Genomic DNA, 23,636 nt, shown 5'->3' on the forward strand with positions numbered 1-23,636 from the left:
TCTTCGTATTGTGAATTTCTCTTACAACTGTCTCCTAGTTTAATCGGAGAAAGAGCTCATGTTTGTTTGCCGCCCTCTCTCTTTCCTGTTTCTGCCCTTACTACAAGGACACATGGCAGAAGTGCCCATCTTAGTCTGGGGTAGTGAGAAGAAATCAGAGAAGACCTCCTGAACTGAGTGTCCTACCTGTAAGCAAGACCTGAACGATGAGTCACCAGGCAGCAGGCTCAAAGGGGCCAAGAGTATGTCTCCTCTGGGAAACAGAAAGAAGGAGGTGGGATGGAAAGTAAGAAACGAGTCATTTGACCTTGAGAAGCTTGCGGTTTAGAAAAAAGACTCAAACAGATAACTCCAAAATGTTTACTTTCTCAACTATTACTAATTCAGGATATACTATAGTCTATACAGTTTAATTAAACAAATCTTCATTTACTGGCAAATAATGCACAAATAATTTGCACGCAACACGAAGGTGAGCAAGAGGTGATGCTTGTCCTCAAGGAGCTTATGGCCTATCAGGTAATCAAAGAACAAGCACAAAGTGACTGTCAAGTGGGTGGAACAGGAGAGCTTTAAGCTACACAGAAGGGTTAAAGAAATATGTTTTACGTCATGTGTATTTTTTAAAAATATATTTTATTATTTTTTTAAATTGTTTTATTGATTATGCTGTTACAGTTGTTCTATTCCCCCTTTCATTCCCCTCCACCCTACCCCCTCATCCCCACCATTAACCCCCCTTTAGTTTATGACCATGTGTCTCAATTCCTTTAGATTCTATATTTCCCATGCTATTCTTGCCCCCCCCCATCTATTTTCTATCTACTGTCTATGCTACTTATTTTCTGTACCTTCTCCCTCCTTCTCCTCCTCCCACTCCCCTGTTGCTAACCTTCCTTGAGATCTTCATTTCTATGTTTCCACTCCTGATCTAGCTGTCCTTTTAGTTTGCTTTTGTTTTAGGTGTGGTTGTTAATAACTGTGAGTTTGTTGTCCTTTCACTGTTCATGTTTCTTTAACTTCTTTTTTTTAGATAAGTCCCTTTAACATTTCATATAATAAGGGCTTGGTGATGATGAACTCCTTGAATTTGATCTTATCTGAGAAGCACCTTATCTGTCCTCCCATTCTAAATGAAAGTTTTGCTGGATAGAGCAATCTTGGTTGTAGATCTTTGGATTTCATGACTTGGAATACCTCTTTCCAGCCCCTTCTTGCCTGGAAGGTCTCTTTTGAGAAATCAGCTGACAGTCTGATGGGGACTCCTTTGTAGGTGACTGTCCCCTTAGCTCTTGCTGCTTCTAGGATTCTCTCCTTCATTTTAATTTTGGCTAATGTAATGATGATGTGCCTTGGTGTGTTCCTTCTTGGGTCCAACTTCTTTGGGACTCTCTGAGCTTCCTGGATTTCTTGGAAGTCTATTTCCTTTGCCAGATTGGGGAAATTCTCCTTTATTATTTGTTCAAATAAGTTTTCCACTGGTGGCTGTGCCTTTCCCCCTTCTGGTACCCCTATAATTTGGATGTTGGAGCGTTTAAAGATGTCCTGGAGGTTCCTAAGACTCTCCTCATTTCTTTGAATTCTTGCTTCTTGACTCTTTTCTGTTTGGCCATTATTTGCTTTCTTCTGGTCCACTCCATTGATTTGAGTCCCAGTTTCCTTTTCATTGCTATTGGTGTCCTGTGCAATTCCATTCATTTCAATTAGTTTCGCCTTCATATATTTGTCTAATTTGTCGGTATAATCAACCAGTTCTGTGAGGATCCTGATGACCAGTGTTTTAAACTGTGCGTCTGAGAGTTTTGCTATTTCTTCATCGCTTAGATCTATGGGCTCTGGGGCTTTGAGATCTTCTTGAGCCATTTTTGGTCTGTTCTGGCCCTTTAAGTGTGAGAAGCGGTGCCTTGGACTCCCAGTCGACGCTGAAAGACCCCCTGCTGTTTCTCACACTGGTGAGGATACAGTGTTCACCTGGGCCCGGCCACTCAGAGTTGCTGGGTTATGACGCTGTATGTGGAGGTGGGGTCAGAGCGGGGAAATGGCGGCGCCCTCCACTGCCGCTTGCTGCGGGGACCCGCCGGGCCCGGTCCAACCGCCCACTCCCTCGCCTGTCCACCCGCGCACAAATGCGTGACCACAGTCAACACACAGCACTGCTCCCCCGCTGTCTCCCCCGCGGTCGCTCGCCTGGTGGCTCGCTCGGTCACTCACTAGGTCCAACCCTGAGCCTGGATTGCGCGCGTCTGGATTCCGCGCCTGAGTCCGGCTGACTGAGACCTCCTGTGCAATCCCGCTTCACCAGCCGCTGGTTTCGCCCCTTACAGGTCAGGCTGAAGAATTTGTTGTTAACGGACTTCTGAAAAGTTCAATTTTCCGTGTTCTGGCTGTGTTTTCTGTTGCTAATATTTAGTTGTCTCTAAACTTGGTTGTGTGAGAAGGCACGGTACATCCACCTATGCCTCCATCTTGGCGGAAGTCCCTAAAAATATATTTTATTGATTATGCCATTACAGTTGCTCTATTCTTCCCTTCATTCCCCTCCATCCTGCACACCCCCCTCCTCCACCATTCCCCCCTTTTAGTTTATGAGCACGTGTCTCAAGTTCTTTAGATTCTATATTTCCCATACTATTCTTGCCCTCCCCACTATCTATTTTCTATCTACCATCTATGCTACTTATTTTCTGTACCTTCTCCCCCCTTCTCCTCCTCCCACTCCCCTGTTGCTAAATGCTCCATGTGATCTTCATTTCTATGGTTCTGCTCCTGATCTAGCTGTCCTCTTAGTTTGCTTTTATTTTAGGTGTGGTTCTTAGTAACTGAGTTTGCTGTCCTTTCACTGTTCATCTTTTTTATCTTCTTTTTCTTAGGTAAGTCCCTTTAACATTTCATATAACAAGGGCTTGGTGATAATGAACTCCTTGAATTTGATCTTATCTGAGAAGCACTTTATCTGTCCTTCCATTCTAAATGAAAGCTTTGCTGGATAGAGCAATCTTGGTTGTAGGTGTTTGGATTTCATGACTTGGAATACTTCTTTCCAGCCCCTTCTTGCCTGTAAGGTCTCTTTTGAGAAATCAGCTGACAGTCTGATGGGAACTCTTTTGTAGGTGACTGTTCCCTCATCTCTTGCTGCTTCTAGGATTCTCTCCTTCATTTTCATCTTGGCTAATGTAATGATGATGTGCCTTGGTGTGTTCCTTCTTGGGTCCAACTTCTTTGGGACTCTGAGCTTTCTGGATTTCCTTTGTCAGATTGGGAAAATTCTCCTTTATTATTTGTTCAAATAAGTTTTCCACTCATGGCTGTTCCTTTTCCCCTTCTGGTACCCCTATAATTCGGATGTTGGAGCGTTTAAAGATGTCCTGGAGGTTCCTAAGCCTCATTTTTTTTGAATTCTTGTTTCTTCATATTTTTCTATTTGGTCATTTTTTCCTTCCTTTTGGTTCACTCCCTTGATTTGAGTCCCAATTTCCTTTTCATCACTATTGGTTTCTTGTGCATTTCCCATCATTTCAATTAGTTTAGCCTTCATATGTTTCTCTAATTTGTGACTAAAATCAACCAGTTCTGTGAGCATCCTGATCACCAGTGTTTTGAACTGTGCATCTGAAAGTTTGGCTATCTCTTGATCACTTAAAGTTATGGGCTCTTGGGCTTCGAGTTCTTCTTCAGCCATGTTTTGGTCTGTTCCCAGCCTGTTACCTATGAGGAGCGGAGCCTTAGGTGTTTACCAGGGTGGGGCCACCCAGGTTGCTGGTTTGTGACACTGTACGTGGGGGCGGGGTCAAGGAGGGGCAATAGTGGCCCCCTCTGCTGCTTCCCGCCGCTGGGGCCTGTGTGGTCTGTCTCACTGCTCGCTCCTTTGCTGGTTTATCTGTGTGCCAATGTGTGACCGAAGTCAGCCCTCAGTGGATCTGCCCACTGCTACTCCACACCTGGGATCCACTCATGGTTGCCTGCCCACCTGGGTCGTGCATCAGGTGGATCTTTCCTGCCCCACCCGCTCCGCTGCTGGCTCTGCCCCTTATCAGTTTGGCTGAATGGTTCATTGTTGTCAGACTTCCATATAGTTCATTTTCTGTGTTTTGGTTGTGTTTTTGTTACTAAAACTTTGTTGTCTTTAAGCTTGGTTGTGCGAGAAGGAAGTGTTACCACCTACACCTCCATCTTGGCGGAAGTTATGTCATGTGTATTTTAACCATAGAAAAAACAGTGGGATGGTCCAAGGATTCTGGGGTTTCCATCTGCTTAAGAAGTCTTTTCATACCTCAGGATTATAGGGAAGTCTGTTTATTCTTCTAGCAGTATTATTTGTTCGCGTGGAGTAGTAGGAGGTACACTTTTTGGATAGGTGCTTGAGGTGAAGAAGAGCCTCCTGTGGCAGTCAGGGGAGGAGGTGACAAGGACTTGAAGTGAAATGAGCAGGATGAAGGAAGGACCAGGCTCTTCCAACCGGGAAGGTAGGATGATAGAACATGGGCTTTAAACTGGATATGAGCTTGCTGCATGGTAGGTACCAGAATGTTCGTTGAAAGAGGAGCAGGAAGAAATAGTGAATACAGAGACGCCCTGAGGTTTGTAACTCGGGCAGCATGCTCAATAGTGATAACAACGTTAATGAATACTCATATCCACTGAAAGAGGAAGATCAAGTTTATGGGTGGATTAGGATGTGTTACACTTCGGAGATGTTTGTGTTTTTAGGTGCGAGTCAGCCATGTGGGTGAGAGTTCTAAAAAGCTGTCAAAATGCAGGTCTGATGTGGAAAAGAATTTAGGCAGAAACATCTGGTTTAGAACTCGAGATGACTGCTGAAACTATTCGGTTCTCTGGCAGTGTAAGAGTGTCAGGAGAGAATAGAGAGCCTTGAAGAATTTCAGCCTTCAAGTGGAATGCAGAGGAAGTGTAGCCAGAGAAGCTAATGATCAGTGGAGATGGCACTTTACAATGGGCTTAAAGAGGAGTTTTGGCAACAGAAGACTGGAGGGTGGGGTAGGGCGGTGGCGAGAGAGGGGGTCCAAGCAGAAATACCGTGAAGAGACTGGGGGCAGGGCAGCACTCCACCAACGATGCCACTCAGCAACCAGATGTCGGCTGAATTTGTTGGGGAAGAATTGGAACTTTCCAGGTTGGGTTAGTCAACATCATGACTGTGGAAGGGAGGACAATGGCCAAGAAAAGGCATTTCTCTCAGCGTTACTGTGATTATTGCTATTCGGTCGTTTGGGTATAAAAACAGTCTAATAGCATTTGATCTGCTTTACTTAGGTTCCAGCCAAAGGTATCTGGTAACTTTGGGGTGTCTCAGGTCTCTAAACTTAGTCAGTGGTCCTCTCTCCTAGATTTAGTTTGGTGTTCCAGTGTTCTTCGTGGTGACCCGTCTTTGTGCCATGTCAGGCGGATTTCGGGTGTACTTCTATCATTACCGTGTGTGTGTGTGTGTGTGTGTGTGTGTGTGTGCGCGCGCGGGCACACGTGTGTTTAATGAGGAACTGGATGAGATCTTGTTTCTGGGGAAAGGAGGTAATGGCAGCGACGCCACTCTCTGCGGCTCAGGTGTCACACTGCAAACGCTTGCTCTGAGAACGTGGCGAGAACACAATTGAGTCCTGCTTTCCCCAAAGACCCGACATTTGTTTTCAAAGATTCACAATTTGGTTGATGTTAAAGACATGGAATTAAAAAAATGGTGAACAGTATTACAAAATAAATTTCACAGTACCATTTTTCATTCGTCACACCGGCAAGGACCTACAAAGTTTGATAACTGTGGAGAGAAGGGTGTGGGGAAGTGGTCACTGTCCCACAGCTGGGGGGACATCTGTCTGCTGTGCATGTCCTCTCTCTGGGTTATTCTGGACAAGATGATTCACTGTAGTATAACTCTCTAGTGGCAAAAGACAGCAGTGACCTAAAATGCCCATTAATAGAGGCTGGTTAAATAATTGTGGCATACCTTGACCACAGAATACTACTTCATTATCACTGCTGTTTATGTATGAAACAGGTCTGGAACTCTATACAAGAACCTGTTGACACTGGTGGCCTCCAGGAGGGCACTGGGCTGAGGGGCCAGGGGCAGGAGGGACTTTTCACTTAATAAATGTGTAACTGATTTCCACCCCCTACTCCAACAGAGTAAAAAAATAAAATAAAACAAGTCTTCCAGTAGTAGGGAGTACACTAATCGTTTTTAATACACAGAAAACTTGAGACAAAGTCATTAGTTACACCGGGAATCATTTAGAGACGTTGAAGAATGGGAAGCCATCTGGCGTTTCCCACCCACTTTTTGTCTCCACACAGAACGTGAAGCAAAAAGAAAGGGAAGGGTAAGAGCAACATCCCCAAGAAGTCACAAAGCCAAGCACGGGTAGGACAGAGACTTTATTGTGGCTGCTTGTGCTGAAACATTCAACCCTTCAATGTGTGCATTAGGTTTTTGCTTGTTTCTTTCCTTTTTTGCTGGAGACCACAGTGTGATGCTCAGAGGCCTCTGTCCTCGTCTCCTGTCAGTCTAGTCAGTGGTTATTATTTTGTTCCAGGGAAAAGTCAGGGAAATCTGGTTTAACATCCCAGTGTGAGGGCTGCGACAGCTGCAAACCATTCATATAAAGTGCTTATGTTCAGTGCAAAGAGGGCAGACTCAGAGGGGCAAGCAGACGCCCCGGGGTGGCCTGTCCTGGGAGACAGAGGCATTCTATGACTCAAAGAAGGAAAAGCCACTTGTCAAACTTCCCCCAAAAGAGATCTAGTATTTTGTTTGCACTCTTTCTGCTCTTTAATAGGAAAAAAACTTTGAACTTGACAGAAGCCCAAAATAGTTGTTTATTTTACTATCAAAACACCTGGCTTGGAGGGAAATCCACAGGGTTCTAAGCACCAGAGACACTGGCTTTGCTGCTAGCTCCCATCTGTCTCAGCAGCAGATGTGAGATCAAGCTCAGGCTTGAGCTCTGGCTGGTGGGCGGCTCAGAGCTTTACTTAGGCCTCTCACCTGCAAATCCAAGTCACTGAGTATCGTTTCTGAAACGCGTCCCATCTCGGGAGGGAAGACAGGCCCATATTAAAGGAGCACATCACCTAGTTTCACCAACTGGATGGGGCCTATTCATGGCCTTCCCGTCTGACTCTTGCCTGCAGGCCCACCTCCAAAGCAAACCCTTGACTCCCTCTGTTAAGACAAAGAAGTTCACTGCCTTGTCAGTGACCCAGGGTCTCTGCCTGTCTGCCCTGGGGTCCTGAAGAGACTGAAGGGAAGCGGGAGAGAAGAGGAAGTGGTTTCCTAACCAGTTCAAGGGGTTCCAATAGGACTGCAGCTCAGATAGAAAGGTCTATCCATTCAGTCCAGGATCCTGGCTACCGTCCCTCTCTCCAGCCTCTCCCTGAAGGAGCCAGGTCCTCTCCCTCTGCAGCAGGGATATCCACAAAAGCCAGCTCTGCGCTCCTAAGCATCCCCCCCGCATTCCGTCTGCAGAGGTTCGCCTTTCTCTCCCTGGGATGAGTGCCCTCCTGCCCGTGCCTGGGGCTCCAGACCAGATCACTTGTTTGTGCAGCCGCAGCTTCCAGATGCCAGCACCTGAGGGAGGGGCCTCTGCTCACACTGCCAACCAAAGACTCACGTGACTCCTGTGCTTTTGAGGGGAGACCCTCGGAGCAGTCTTACTCCACAGGAAGCACTTGCTCCAAAGCCCCCTCTGGATGTTGGGAAGGCAAAGCAGGGAAAAGAGGCAACCCTTTTGGCGCTGCTCTATGATTCTCGATAAAACATTTCTAGTCACAAGAAACTACTGGAATGTCTCCACACAGAGGGGGCTGTGTACAAAGAGGATGACCCGGGTTAAGAACCAAAACGCAGGGAAGGTTTTCAGACCGGCAGTGGTCTAAAATAAAAGTGCCTCTTTAGTAGGAGAAGAGTTTCATTTGTTCAGAAATGCTTGAGCGTAAACACGAGTGCACAGGGGCGTGCACACACACTCACTCTGAGGTAGGAAGAACTGGCTGTCTCCAGACACACACACACAGATTCCGCAGTTTTAGAAACGTGGCACTTGTGTGAAAGGGCCTGTCCCTGCCCAAGCCGGCAAGTAGCGCCCGACCCAGCTCTTTCCGACCTGGGCAGAGCCAGGAAGTCTCACTGCACAGGAGGAAAGAGGTGGGAGCAACTCCATCAGCCCTGCCCCACAGCTGTCAGGGCCCGCTGTCACTTCCGGGAGCCTGAGCCCAGGGCGCCTCGGGTGTGGCTTGTCAGGAGCCACTGGGTGCAGATGTCCTGCACTACAGCGTCCCCGCTGCTCTTGGCGGCCTGCTGCACCTGCTGGACGAGGACCGTGGCCCGTGAGTGTTCTTGCTTCACGGCAATCAGATAGGCAGAACGCAACTTGCAACACGTCAGGTAGGCCTGAACCTGGCAACGGGTGCGGGAGACAGAGGAGAGGAAACCTCAGTGACCAGTCACCAAGAAACACAGTGCTGCCCCGGGTCAGGCACACGAGCCATCACCGTCTCCCCCGCCAAATCAGTCACTGGGTTCTTACCTTGTATTACATTATAGCAACTCTTTAAATATCCTGGGCACTAGGCTACTACGCTGTGTTATTTTATAGTGTAAAAAGATACTACAAATAAAACAAGAATTCAAAGAGGAGGAGGCAAGCGGGAAGGCAGGGGCTGGCTGTCCCCTCCCTCTGAGGTCTTCCCCCCCCATCCCGGGCTCTCCGCCTCCTCCTGGGTTTGCTGCCCACACGTTATGACTTCAGTTACTTGGGTGATTATTTGACTGATGTCTGTCTCCTTGACTAGACTTTAAGATCCATGGGGACAGGACTAGGGTCTGCTCTTCCCCGCCTTGCACTGCTGGTGCCTAGCACAGAGCCTGGCATGTAGTGGGGAGTCAGTGAGCATCAAATGAACAACGAGTGACTGAGTGAACAGTTACCCTGTCCCCCACGATGGGCATGCAGGTCCCACTCCTTGGTTTTTTTCTTTTTAAAAAAAATTCTATTTACTTATTTTTAGAGAAAGGGGAAGGGAAAGAGAGAGAGAGAGAGAGAAACATCAATGCGTGGCTGCCTCTCACATGCCCCATATTGGGGACCTGGCCCACAACCCAGGCATGTGCCCTGACTGGGAATCGAAACTGCGACCTTCTAGTTTGCAGGCCAGTGCTCAGTCCACTGAACCACACCAGCCAGGGCTGATGTTTCTGTTTTCAACCTGCTCAGTTTAAAATGTTTTAACAGAAATTTGGGGAATAAAACTTGTAAACATAATTAGAAAAGGTCTAACTTTGGTTGTTGCATCAGAGGAAGCTCAGTTTTGGGCATGAGGGTGTCTCTCCTACGCTCTGGACATGCTCCATCTCAGGGTCCCCAGCCTGGTGAAGATGGGAACCCCTTCGCCCAGGTCCCAATCTCACCGTCACCTCCCCGACTGGCCGGTGTTCCAGGCCAGCCAACAGCAAGGCCATCCAGAAGCTCCCTTTCGGCTGTGACAGTCCCTCCTGGTGGTTGGAGGGGACAAGTCCTTCAGCATGTTGCGGTGCTCCATATTTTTTTGTCTTGGTCACTAAAGGCCTTCTTTCCTAAGCCCAGTTGTCATGTCCTACTCATCATCTCCTACAGCCAGAGCGGTCTGGTGTGCTCTGAGCTCACTAAAGCGATCGTCAGGTCCTGCTGTTTGGGTGTCTGCCTGCTGCCCCACGACCTTAGTTCTTACCCAGGCCTTCGGCCCCACTTGGTGCCTATGTGTACGTTAAATCCATAACACAAGTCGGCAGGCTGAATCTCTACCCAGAGAAAGAGGGCACTTTGCCAGAAAGGTTGGAATAGGGACCAAATAAAGCTATTTTTTGGTAAGATTTTGTGGCCTGGGATTACTTAAGTGTGTAAGACAGCTGCTGAAAAAAGAAACAACTCCTAAAAGTAATGCCCGTCTAGATTTTAGTGCATGTCTTTCCCAGGGACAAAGCCCCCATCCTGCTGAGTGGGAGACTCGCTGAAGGCGTGGAAAAGGACCGCAGTCTGGGAACCAGGGAACCTGCATGTCTGGCCTGGCTGGCGGGCACTCATTTGGATTCTAGCAAAGTGAGCCTCCACGTTTCAGAATGTCAGAATTCGATCCTTGCCACAGGAACCCATGAGGGTGTTGCAAAAATAAAGAAACGTTAAGAACATTTTTGCCTTAACCCCTTAAATGGAGAGCACCCTGAAAATTTACTCCGGGGACTGGGAGTACTGCCCCCGGAGTCGGTCTGTGGTTGGGTAAGAAGCTGTTTGCCTGGCACCAGGATCCTTCCCCCTCGGCTGCTGGGTCAGCCCACTGCTAGTGGCCACGCCGTCTGGCTGCGTTTTCCCATCCCTCTCCCGGGCTGTGGGCCTCCCTCTAATGGCAGGTGGATCGGGTCCGCTGCCAGGAGCACTTTTATTTTGGGAACTTTTATTTTGGCTGGCACTCCTCAAAAAGGCAATGTGACGCAGTGGTTCACTGATTTCCTCTAAACAGGGAAGAGCTCAAAGGGGGCAGAGAAAGGCCTGTTCCAGAGAATGAGACCCCAGTGGGCATGTGTGGGTTAAGGGTCAGGTGGGGTCTTTATCCTACTGTAGATGGTACCCTTTTCCCTTCAGAATAAAGAAATTCCTGCCCAGCCCAGGTAGCTCAGTTGGTTAGAGTACTGTTCTGACACACCAACATTGTGGGTTCAATCCCTGGTCAGGGTGCATATAAGAGGCGACCAGTGAATGCGTGAATGAGTAGAACAACATATCAATGTTTCTCTCTCTAAAAAAAAAAAAAAATCAACACATAAAAATTTTTAAAAAGAAATGCCCGCCCACTCTGAGAACCTCATTCCATCAGTCACCTGATGGTGGAAGTGGGGAATTTCCTAGGACTGCCTGAGAGAAGACCTCCACAGAAAACGGAGACCCCAAGAGCAGCCGAGGGCTCGTTTGTCTTGGGGATAAAGAAACGCGAAGGGAAACGCGAAGGGAAAGGCTCACGCGGTCAAAGTTCAGACATTCCCCGTCTACCCCCTCTCACCACCCTGATCCAGGTCCCAGCTCCAGCTCTGGAGAACGAATGAGATGCCAGGCAGGATGGAGCCATCCCAAGGAGCAAGGAGTAAAGACGACAAGGAGAGTGTACGGCGACATTCGCGAGCACCACCAGGGTGTGGAGACAACTCTGCTCACCTTGTTGTCATCGTGGTGTATCGCCTGGATCAGGCCCTCCAGCTCCTGTGCAGAACAGAAACACAGTCGTGAGAGGGGGAAGGGCCCCGGCGTGAGAGCTGGGGCCCGGTCCGGCGCTGGCCCAGCTGCTCCGACTCCAGGATGCGGATGCCGCTGGACTCTTGTTTAAACTCAACTCCTGCTGTAAGAGCGACAAAGAAATTCTAATGATAACACTGAGCCTAGGAATTTGAGGAGAAGGAACAGCTTTCAAGAGGCCTGTCTTTGGCTTTCACAAATGATATGGCTCTGTCACAGGGGGACAATTTCACAGGTGACATGCTTCCAAGGCCACGCGCAGACCCACCTTGACCTCCTCCACAATGACAGGGAGGCACTTCACGCCAACCATCCGTGGACACTTCCAGGAGTGAACAACATTAAAATGGATGCTGAGGGCTACCTTCTGGGTAGAGAGGTTATTACCATGAATTTTCCTTCCAGAGAAAGGTTGATTAGAGTGAGGCCATTATCACCGAAGGGTTAGAAAGATAAAGCGGTCTTGCAGAGCTTCAGGTACATTGTGGGGAACAAAAACACTGAAACAGAGGGAGGAGCCAAGAGGTCTGGGAGTGAGCGCACCTGCGGTGGAATTCTCCTGAACGCTTCCAAGCAGTTGAGGAGGATGGTGTCCCCGTCACTCTTGGCTGCCATGCCTGACTCACTGACACACTTGAGCAGCTGTTGGATCTCACTGTATTTGCCCCTCTCCACCAGCTGCCGGGCAGCTCTGCAGTAGGTTGCGGCAGCATCCAGCTGGAAGTCCTAGAACAGAAGGCGGGATGCTGGGCTTAGGGAGGAGGGGACATGGGCAGCAGGAAAGCAGGCAGCACTTAAAAAGCTCCCACTATGTCTGGTGCAGGTAAGCCATACTGACCGCAGTCATGATGGAGAAGACACGTAAGACAAACAGAAAAACAAGCAAAATTTTCCTTTTTTTGAGTTAAGCAGACATTTAGGAAGTAACCGTACACATTTAACCTTAATATCGAAATTCATACATGTCACTTGCTGTTGTATCACTTTGTGAAAAGATTCTAATCAAGTTCATAATAGCAGTTCATTCTCTGAGTCATCTGTTCTTGGGAAACAGATGCTGGTGTAGGTAGGTGCTGCCCTGGGTGCTGTTAAGAGGCGCCTTAGTGTTCGGAAATAGACCAGCTGACGAAGAGACTAATTTGCTGGAAGCTGCCCGTTAGGCACTTTAACTTTAAGCCTGGTCTAGGACCACCCTTGCCACAGGGTCTGGGGGGAGCTGCCTGATCACCGGGGCATCTGTGTGTGGGGAGCTCTGTCCGGCACTGCGAGGGCTGGGAAGGAAGAAATCTCTCCATTGTTCACGAAGCCACTGGTCCGTGAGACACGCCTAGTGCTTCGGTGTCAGACCCTGCCAGCCCAGAGGATGGTCCCGGGGTCTGCACGCGGCCGTGTGGCAGGGGCTGGTCTGGGGAAGCTGCGCTGCTCCACCGTTCAGCACCCTGCTCTGGCCGCTGCTCCAGTGACACAGCTGCACCTGGGCCTCTAATCATAGGCAATAGAAAAGGTGCAGTATTTTGCTGTGTGTAATGACCACTTTTTTTGCTCACGTTTTTGAGGGAAAAAATAAGGATGCACGTTATACACAGGCAGTACTAATTCCATATCTATATAAATTTTTTTTGTTAAAGATTTTATTTATTTATTTTAGACAGAGGGGAAAGGAGGGAGAAAGAGGGAAACATCAGTGTGTGGTTGCTTCCCATGTGCCCCCCACTGGCCCGCAATCCAGACACGCATCCTGACTGGGAATCGAACCAGCAACTCTCTGGTTTGTAGGCTGGTGCTTGATCCACTGAGCCACACCAGCCAGGGCTACATAAATGTTTTTAATTCTTTTATTTATGCTCACTGCATTAAAAGTGTAACTCTAAAAATGCAATAATAATATCTGTATACAAAATAATACCCTGGAATAAGATGACTGGTTTTGTTTCTGAATATAAGTAAATAAAAAATTGAATTAAAAATTAAAACAAAAGATTGTCCTGAAAGTTTGGGCCAAAAACGTGGGTGCACATTATACACGGGAGTGAGTTACACATGGCAAACGATGGTTCTCATCAAACCAGCTCCTGGGCGGGTGGAGGGGCAGCCCTGGGTGCCAGTGGCCCCCTTGCTGAGCAGGGCCCGCCCGCCCCTCAGGGGCCACCTCCTGTAGCCACACTCCCCTGAGGGGTGAGCAGAGGTTCTGCAGGTAAACAGTTATGGGGAAGTGTCCTCGACTTGTATCAGGTATTTATTTGCTAGCTTTTGATGAATTTGTCACTGGTTACTTGACTTTCAGTAAAGAGTCCTAGATTCCTGAATTTGACCCAGTTCTCTAATAGCCACCTCCTTAATTTCATCCTGATGTGCATGTAAATCTGCCTTTCTGGAGATAAAAATTCTCTGAAAAAAATAACCTCTCACAGAACCGGTCAGGTGCGAACGCCCTCAGCTTAATCTCGGGCAAGCCAAGTCATACCTGCAGGACACGGAATGCAATCCCGAAACCGTCTTCTACGTTTCTCCCTCCTAGCATGACCTGAAAAGGAGAAGGCAACGTGCTTAACGGAGCAGATTCTGGGAGTAGCCCCTCAAACAGGAGCGAGGGCCCCCACTTATTCATTTACTCCACAAACACTTGTTGAGAGTCTAAGAGCCAGGCACTGGGAACACGGGAGTGATGGAAGTAGACTTGCACTCCAGCCACGTGGCAGCCACCGAACAACGGAAACAGTATGGGTCGATCACAACGGTGACAAACGCTCAGAAGAGAACAGTCTGCTGGAGGCCTGAAACACCGTGTGTACCTTGCAGGCAACGTCCATTTTCATGTGGTTGTTTCCAAACAGGGTGGGCAGAGGCAGGGTGGTGGTCTGAGAGGTCCCAGCGCTTTCACACCGATGCAGAAACCTGGTCACCTCCATCTGCAGCTGAAGAGTGTTCATGTGCCTACAGGGACAGGAGACCCACCGTCTAGCCTCGTAAGGGGCTTCAGGAGTGACATGACTAGGGCTGGGTGACTGGGAAATCACAATGACGGAGCAATGGAAAAGGCAAAAGAAATGATGTAGAAGGAGAAGAGAGCAAAATACCCTCTGAGCGGCCATAAGAAGACAAAACTGGGTGGTCTGGTGCCCTGCACAGACTCACAATAGTGAAGGTGCTTTGTGGAACTGGATGAGGACCAATGCTTGCATCGGTAAGTATTTCCGGAGCACCGGGGTGCTGCTAACCACAGAGGTCATGAACCCTGCCCTCACAGAGTCCACCGGCTGAGGGGAGTGGATGATGAGCAAACACAGAACATAACTAGCAACTGGGTCTGTGCGGCAGGAAGTGACGGCGGTGGTGCGTTTACTTTAGAGGTTGCGTCCTAAGCAGCGGGATCAGCAGGCAGAGAGGCTGCGAGGGCAGAAGGACTGGGTGTGTTGAGGAGACCCCGGGAGGCCGGCATGATGGATGCTCAGCTAGAAGACAGCAGCTGGGAGAGGAGGTGGAGCCACAGGCAGGGGCCAGATGGTGCAGGGCCCCTTGTGCCTACTGTGAGGGGTTTGGAGTTTCGTGTGCTTGTAACATGTGATCCCAACCCCCCTCACTCTCATGCTGCTACTAGACTCGTCTTCGAGAAATCCTCCCTTTTAGATGAGTATATTTCCCCACTCCAAGGGTTTAGGCACAGTCAAGAGCAGCTGGTTCCCCAACAGCCGTTCAGTTCGGCCCTCTCTGCCCCACCCAACTTGTTCCCTGAACCCGGAGCTACCTTGACACATCGGCTGCAGTCATCTTCTTTCGGAAGAAGGGGGTTTTCTTCTTTTTAGAGCTGCGGGAGGTCTCTTGGAGGTAGATCTTCAGGTGGTCCTTGGCCTTAAGCAGCCATGACAGTTTCTCTCCCAGTTCCGTGTATGTCTTTGCTTTGTGACTGAAGAACCGAATACAGGTCATGGCTGCCCGGACTTGGTCCTAGAAGGAAAAATGAGGGTTCAGGTCAAAGGAGGTCAGGCATATTGGAGGATGGGGGTGTGAGGAGAATTCTGATCTGATTCCCGCCCATGACGCTTGCTTGCCAGCATCCCTTTCCTCCGGCAGTTGCACTGCTTTGTATCAGTCACTCTGAGGCCCAAGAGATCCCACAGTGAAGTGACTGGCTGAGCCCTTGGGTAGGATAGTATTCCACCACAGAAGAGATCTTTAGAAGGACTGTTGGTTCGCCATTCAACTCGGCGTCACTCTCACTATGGCATTGAATAACTCGGTTTCCCTGTGATGTAGTACTGGCAACCCTCGGATGGACTGGGAGAAACTTGTTTCCTTTCCCTTCATGCATCTTCTCTAAAAACACTTATCCTTCATTCCAATGAATTTTGCATTCATGCCTCATGTTTACCCTGAAACTACCACTTACCTCTTTTTTAACCTTTAGGTGACTTGGATTCTGAAGAACGCCACTACTGATAAGATTAAAGGTTACCTCTTTTGGATGGGGAGTGCAATCCTATTACTTAACAGTGCTAGAGAGCAACTCAGATTTGCTGGAGTACCAGTCAAATAGCAGGGCTGGGACAAAATGAGTCTTGTTCCACTGATTGTGTGCAGTGTCCCCTGGCGTGTGACAGGGCATCAGTGACAGAGACAAAAGGCAGGCTGGGGTCCACGCTCACCTTCATAAACTGCTGCAGCTCGTACAGAATGTGGTAGTAGTTCTTCTTCTGTAAATGTTGACAGGCAGCGAGCAAGTACTCTCCCCAGCTCTCCAAGGTTGCATCAATGGATTCTAGCAAGTTTTCTAAAACGTGTAGCTTTCCACTTTTATAGCTTGGCTGGAAAATGCCTTCTATGAAGACTTCCGGAGGACTTTCCTACAGCAGGACAAAGCAGAAAGTCACAAGTCTTGAGCCTGGGTCTGGCGCTGTCTGGCACCCATTCGGAATTTCCTTCTGCGTCCTCCTAGACCACAGGTGGCAAACACAAGGCCCACGAGCAGAATCCAACCCTCCACCTTGTTTTATCTGGCTTGGCACCTTATTTCTACCCAGTGGCAACACCAAGCTCTTGCTTAACTGTTAAGTAGTAGTTACATATATACAGTCCTACAATTACATTCAGCCTTTTGAAGGCAACTGCGAGGCTGATGTGGCCCCCAGTGAAAATGAGTTTGACAACCCTGTCCTAGACCTTTTGGGTGTCACAGACGCCTTTGCAAATCCCACGCTCACAACTGTTCCACTGCCTCCTGCCCTTCACTAAAAGATCCTTGACAGACTTACCTGTGTTCACTGTCTCCTGTTATCTCCTAGGAGTTTTCCCTTGAACCTACTCTTACCTACTTTTGTAACCACAGCTCTGTTGAAACTGTCCCTGAGGTCACCAGTGACCTCTATAGTATTAGATCTAAAAGTTAATGCCTGGTCCTTGTTTTCTATCTGACCTATTGACAGCTTTTGATACAGCTGATGGCTTCCTCGTCCTTGAAAATTTTTCTTTATTTTTGCTTCCAGGATACCACCCTCCTCAGGTTTTATCTCTACTTTTCTGGCTACTTATTCTCAATCTCCTTTGCTGATTCTCCTCATCTCCCTAGGGCTTAGAGAAATCTGTTCATTTTTCTACCTGTCATCATTCTCTTGGTGATTTCATACAGCCTCGGTGCTTTAAATACTGTCTAGTGGCCGACTGTGCCTACGCCCCAGTTTCCAGCCTGTCCATTCCTTCTGAACTCCAGCACTTTATACCCAGCTGACTTCCAATTGCCTGTTCAACATGTCCTCTCAGGTACCTAGTAAACCTACTACATCTGAAACTGAGCTGGTGATTGCTTCTTCCAAATCTGCTCTTTCTGCAGTCTTCTCTCTCTCAGGTGGAGATTTTGTTCTTCTAGTTGTTCGGCTCAAAATCCTCAGTCATCCCCTGCCCCCATGCAAAATTCATCAGCAAATTCCATTGGCTCTGCTATCGAAAACACATACAGAGTAGGCAGGAATCCGAGCACTCCTCGCCACCTCTACTGGACCACCCTGGCCCAAGCCATCATCACCACCTGCTTGGTCTCCCATCTTCCACATCTGCCTTTCTCTTGTCCAATGCCAACAATCCATCCTGAGTCATTCTGTAAAATGTATATCAGATCACGTTATTCTTGTGGTCAAAATACTCCCATGCTTTTCTCTGTCACTCCTTGCAAAGCCCAAGTCCTCAATGTCTACCCAGCCTTACGTGAGCTGGCTCCTGCCGCCTTTCTGAGCGTATCTGTTTCCACCCGTCCTCAGCTCAGTCTGCTCCAGGCACCCTGACCTTTGCTAGTCCCTCCACCTGGCCTGTGCTTCCTCCACAGTCTGCATGGCTTACGCCCACCCCTTTTAGGCCTTTCCTCAGATGTCATCTTCCCTTGGTACACTGTCTAAAATTGTGCAACCTATTCCTTCCCCTGCTTTATTTTTCTTGTTATTACTTATGACCTACACCATATATTTTATTTATCTGGCTTATTGTCTCTCTCTCCCCACTATTATGTAAGTTTTATGAGGGCAGATATTTGTGTCTGTTTTTTCACTGCTGTATCTTTAGTGACCGGAATAGTTCTCGGCTATCACAAACACTTCTTGGATGAGTGAATGAATGAATGAATGAATGATAAACATTATGTAACTCCTCAGAAAAGTATATAACAGACTAACCTCCTTACTTCTGAAGCTCAGTTGTGGTTCCGAGACCTTGAGCCATAAACTCCTACTACATAGTCATAGAAAAGAAAATGCTTTTGGAATTTAGATTTCTGATCAGGAGGAACTAACGGAGAGTGGAAGATGGCTGTAGGCTCACGGCAGTATAACCCTGCAGGCCCGGGAGCACTGGGCATCAGCTGCTCAGAAGCGGGTAAGACCTGGGCTTTGAGAACGTCCACAGATGGTGATTCTTTCCAGATTCTGGCCATTCCTACCTGAGCAGTCTAGACCTAACCTACACATTGTAGGACAGACTTTAAGAAGCAGAAGCATCAGCTCCACAGGAAAGACGGAATTCCTTAGAGGAGCAGCACATCAAGGACTTTCATTTCATCAATTCATCTATCTGCTCATTCATTCATCAAATTGGCACTAGGCCGGGTGTCTGAAGATACAGGTTAGTTAAACACAGGCCTTCTCGGTCCAGATGGGTAGACACAATGGTAAAGAAACAGTCGCAATCCAGTGGGGAACATGCAGTAACAGAGCTGTGACGTAGGTGTTAAGGATGGTGAAAGGAAGGGATTATGAACATTACTAGCCCGTTCTGTGAACATAAAACAGGAGGGTCTGAGAAGACAGATGACTACACGCAGAGAAAGCAAGGAGGGGCCAGCGCATCGTAGGCAGAGGGAAGAGCACATTCGGACTCGGGGAGGTGAGGAAGTGGTATGTGGTGCAATCAGAAAAATTCAAGTGATCTGGTAAATCTGGACTGTAGGGTATAGGTAGGATCTGTGGTGAAAATGTGCCGGAGAAATAAGGGCCCTAACCCTGGAGGGCCCTGCATGCCTGCCCGGGCATTTGGACTTCATCCAGTGGCCATGGGAAGGCCTTGTAGGGAGGAAAACGGCATGAAGAATGAGTAACATACATAAATAATATGTATTTATGTTTTAGAAAGCTCATTCTGGGGCAGAGTGATGGACAAAGGGGTGAAAAGGGCCTAACACCTTCTGTGACCTAGACATTTAGTCATGGTTGTCACTACGTCTTTTTTCCTGTTGTTCTCAGCCTGCCTGAGAGTGGAGGCAAGGTATTTCAGTTCAAGGGTAACTGTGATTACAGGAGATGGGAAGGAAGCTTCCGTCCTGGCTCTGACCACTGTAAAGTATGGGAATGCTGTGGTCAGCTCTCAGCAAGATAAGTAAGTAAGCAGCTTAACCCTCTGGACTAGTTATTAGTTAGAAGAAATGGAACTGGGTGATTTCCATTCTGTTTATGCTTGGGAGAAGCAGATTTACCTCAAACTCATTTAGAAACAAGGAAAAGGAAAAAGTTAGCAATTAAACTCCAAATAATATAATTCTGACACTCTTCTTGAGACCAGGTTCATAGCTAAGGCCCAAGCAGTAGCTAAAGCAGTGCAGCGAGGCATTTCCCTCTCACTGTCCTGTATGGGCCTGTGTGACTATGGCCCTGTGAACTCTTGACCTCACTCGGAGCCATCCTCTAAGGTAGGTCTACCTGTATTTGCACACTTCCACTGGCTGCCATTTTGAATTAGGGTGGCAGACTATAATTGAAGTGTACGTTGAGGTCCTTTAATTTTATATGAAATTTGGTATGAATCAGCTAATTCTTTGTTGGGAGCTGCCCTGCCTTATTTCAGGGGCTGTAAAACCCCATGGCTAAGGCTGAGGGAGTGACCCTTGGACCATAAGCCACTAAGGGGACAAAGCTTATCTTCCTGGCAGGAGCTGCTTCTGCTTCATCCATCTCTGGCCCCCAATGCTTGGTCGGTTAATCAATGACGGGTAAGACCCCTGGGGGGGGGCAACCTAAGCCAGACACGATCACTTGGGAGGCCCTCAAGGAAGGACTTGGGGGGCTGCAGCAGAAAGGGGGTGATGGACCCTCACCCCTTGGCTTTGACGAAGCCTGAGTCCTCATTCTGTCTGTGAGAAGTCTCCAAGAATTCCTTGGCTGTCTGCCTCCTCTGCCTGACTTAAACCTAAAACAATGACAGAGGGCGGTGCAGCCCTGTGCTGGGAATGGCAGGCTCCCTGGGTAATTAGGCCTGAAAAAGAATATGTGAAACCCTGTGAAACCTGCTTTGCTAAGAATGCCCTTAAATGATAAAGGCCCCGGCAGAAAATGAGTTTGTTTTCCCAAAGTTCTGCAGCCTTTTAGCTGATAGACCCTGACTCATAAGAAGCCCTTGAAGTTCTTTGTATGCTATCTACTGTTTGATCCTTACTGCCTGACAATGGTTAATAAGTTGTACCTGTATTCCTGTGCAAATTAAACCCAATAAATGCCTGTCTAGGCAAGGGTCAGCACGCTCTCCCCTTGAGAGGGTGGCCAGGCCGTTCTGAGGCACGCCCCCCTTGAGGGAGTAGCTGTGCTGTCCCTTTTCCTCCACAGGACTCAGTAGTCTGTGTGAATTTGTCTTGATTCTCCATACATCACACCACGGGCACTGCAGGCCAGTGCACGTGTCAATTCCTCGTAAAGCTTCCATGGACCATTCCAATAAAAGAGGGAGGGCCACAGGGTCACGTTGAGACAGAGGCCAGACCTGGCTTAACTCTACTTAACAATGACTCCAAAGATGAAAAGCCCTCAGGGTGCCTCCGCCTGCTGTGGGAGGAGGCCAGCCATGCCAGGTGGGAAAGGGGGAAGGAGAACACAGCCTCCTCCCATTGCAGACCGGGGCCCAAATATAGGGTTTGCGCTACGGGGGATTCCTGGCCCTTGTCCTAACAGGTCTGAGCAGACAAGCAGGACAGAGACTCAGGGCAGGTACAAGGTATGTGGAAACAGAGAGGTTAAGCAATGTGCCCAAACATCTTATTCCAGAGACCAGGCTCTGAACAGCTATTTGATTCTGCTGGATGCTTTGGGAGAAGAACCAAAATTCGTCACCACCAGTCAGAAAGACAATTTGGGATCCCCATTAGGACTGGCTGCACACCCATCGAATCACGATTTGTGTAGACAGGGTTTTCCATTTTGACCTGACAGTCAGAGGTGATCCCATAGCTCAATACTGGGTTTAGTTTAAAGGAGTTACCGGTCTCCCCACTGTTCCCCTAAAGCCGAGTGGCCAACCAGGAAGGCACAGCAGGCCCCGCCCTCCGGGAGCTACGCCTGTGTCCCACCTTGTTGAGCAGGTGCAGCAGGGCTTCCCGCAGGCAGCCGTGCCTCACATAGAAGCTGATGACGGCCAGGCTGGTGCTGTAGTTGTGCAGGTAGAAGAGGCATTCCTGGTAGTAGGTGTTGCTCGTGATCTTCCCCTCAGGAATCACCTCCAGAGAGAGGCTCTGGGTCCGAAGGGCAGCTTCCAGTTCTTTCAAGGTGGCCAAGTAATCATCGTCTTGCTGACAGGACAGGAGGGAGTGGGAGGAAGAAATTTCAGCAGCCTTTGAAATTACTGCTTTCGAACAATATTTAACAATGTGGAAAAATGCTCATGATACAGTTTTAAGGGTAGTAAAACAGGCAGGATACAAAATTCTATATATTAGAATACTGTGTAACACCAGATGTCATTCAAAAACATAACAGAATGTTCACCAAAATCTAAATACCACGTAAGCCCTGGTTGGTGTGGCTCAGTGGATTGAGCACTGGCCTGCAAACTGAAAGGTTGCAGGTCCAATTCCCAGTTGAGACACATGCCTGGGTTACAGGCCAGGTTCCCTGTTGGAGGAGTGTGAGAGGCAACTAATCGATGTTTCTCTCCCACACTGATGTTTCTCTCCTTCTCTCTCTCCCTTCCCCCTCTCTAAAAAAAAAAAAAAGTAAATAAGTAAAAATCTTTAAAAATAATTAAAAAAATACTACTTAAGTCTGGGTATGAAATCATATGTGATTTTTTCATTAAAAAAGTTTTCTGTAGTTTGCTTTGAAAAAAATTGACCCTGTATTACTTATCTCACCATATATAGTTATTTATCCAACTACGTATAGTAGAAAGAACAAAATCCAAGCCTGGCGGCTCTGCAGGGCTGCCCCATCAGCTGAGCGGAAGTGGATCTTTCCCCTAGTCATTACTACCCCTGGGTCCCCCTCCCTGAGTGGCCCCTCCACCTACTGTGCTCTCACCAAGGACAGGAGTGGCCTCACTGTGGACTCCAGGTACTCAACCACATCCAGGACCAGTCTTGAGCCATGACTCAGCTGATTGATGTCGAAGGGGGGCTTCAGGCAGCGACTGAACTTCTCCCGGGCCGCGGTCAGGTTCCCAGCCCTGAGGCAGGCCATTCCCCACGCATGCCACGCCCCGGAGGCATCAAGCCCAGTCTTTGTGGAGACCTGCAGGAAAAATTGCTCCTTTTAGTTAGACATCCCTCCGTCAAAGCCTGAGAGTCCCCAAAACCTATTAAGTTAGTCCCCTGTTGCCATCATCTCTCCCCACCCTCAACCTCCGTAAACTGGTCGTGCCCTAGATACTTCCCCACAGCCAAGAACAGCTGAGAGATGGAAATCCCTATTTGCAAGGCTAGACAGAGGCAATTCACTACAGTGAGGTAAGGGTGGACTTAATCCTCGCCTCACCTCGACTCCCAGTTGGTAGTACTCAGCTTCCAGAAGCTGGTTCCTCAGCCTGGTTACTGCGGCAGGCTGCAAGAGCTGATCCAGAGATGGCACGTGGCGATAGGCAGCAGCAACTAAAATATTCAGGACATCTACCTTGCTGATGTAGCTACGGGAGGAGAAGGACAAGGCAGTGAGGCTCCAGAGTCTTACTAAGAACAGTTGCTGCTTGAAGGTTTTCTGTTTCCTTTCCCATGTGACATGGGATAATGAGAATCAGGACATACGCAGACACCAGGAGAGAAGGCTCTGGAGTCAGACTCTGCATCTCAACTAGCAGCTCTATGATCTTAGGTGAGTTAGTTAACCTTGCTCTGTCCCAGTTTACTCATTTGTAAAGTGAATATGAAAATGGAATCACCCAGGTAAGAGGCTTAGGGTAGTGTCTGGAACTTTGCAGGCACTCATTACATGTTAGATATCAATACATGTGGTAGGGACACGCAGGTCTTCTGTTTGTGGCACGAACTTCACACTGAATGCTGGAGGCTCACAAGTGACCCGCTTGCTGTTTGGTCCTTTTGAACCCTGCCTGCTTGGGAGAGAGCACAGAGACTGTATCGATGGCCTGTGCTCCTGGTCGGTACGGAGGTCACATCACTGCCATTCCGTGGAAGCACTGCTGGGCAGGGAGGGGCTTCCTGGTCCTTCCCTTGGGTTCTAGTCTCCTGAACTTGACTTCCTTTCCCTGGGCTAAGGATAAGCTCTCATAACAGCTTACTAGGACAGCCACCTTTGATGTGCTCCTGACACCTGATGACTGCAAAAACCTTATAATGACAGAAAGCCCAGAGGGGTGGATTATTCTGTCCAGTGCTGCCTGAACTCAGGGTTCTCAAATCTTGTATCATAATTCTAGCAAGAAACCCTATAGATCCTGACTTGTCCACCGATTTCCCTGAAAAGAGATTCAGTGCATGAGTGACGCTTAACTTAGAGTGAGTGGAGTAGGAAAGTACCGTAAGTAGAAGCATTTGGTGTCACTGTCTATTGTTCATTTGTAATAGGTGGTGTGAGTTTTGTATGAGTTAAAAACAGTAGAAAAATACTCTGCAAACCAGGAGTTCTAAACACATGTGGGAGATGTATCCACTCCCCTCAGCAAAACAGCACAGAG

At 48.3% G+C, this 23,636-nt stretch overlaps 1 protein-coding gene across 2 annotated transcripts in view; it reads right to left on the bottom strand.

Moving 5' to 3' along the window:
• Positions 1-6,175: 6,175 nt before the first annotated feature.
• The window catches only part of ZFYVE26 (zinc finger FYVE-type containing 26), a 61,345-nt gene continuing 43,884 nt past the window's right edge, over positions 6,176-23,636 (bottom strand). For both annotated transcript variants that reach the window (XM_037125903.2, XM_037125902.2), the window contains 10 exons: positions 22,481-22,628; positions 22,028-22,237; positions 21,082-21,300; positions 15,917-16,114; positions 15,019-15,218; positions 14,066-14,207; positions 13,738-13,797; positions 11,817-11,999; positions 11,196-11,240; positions 6,176-8,410 (listed from right to left, as the gene is read on the bottom strand). In XM_037125903.2, coding sequence (XP_036981798.2) covers positions 8,207-8,410; positions 11,196-11,240; positions 11,817-11,999; positions 13,738-13,797; positions 14,066-14,207; positions 15,019-15,218; positions 15,917-16,114; positions 21,082-21,300; positions 22,028-22,237; positions 22,481-22,628 — 1,609 coding nt within the window. In that variant the 3' untranslated portion in view covers positions 6,176-8,206. The remainder of the gene's footprint in view (positions 8,411-11,195; positions 11,241-11,816; positions 12,000-13,737; positions 13,798-14,065; positions 14,208-15,018; positions 15,219-15,916; positions 16,115-21,081; positions 21,301-22,027; positions 22,238-22,480; positions 22,629-23,636) is intronic.

This window comes from Artibeus jamaicensis, unplaced genomic scaffold (assembly GCF_021234435.1).
Source record: "Artibeus jamaicensis isolate MK-2021 breed Jamaican fruit bat unplaced genomic scaffold, CSHL_Jam_final contig_851, whole genome shotgun sequence".
Lineage (NCBI taxonomy): Eukaryota > Metazoa > Chordata > Mammalia > Chiroptera > Phyllostomidae > Artibeus > Artibeus jamaicensis.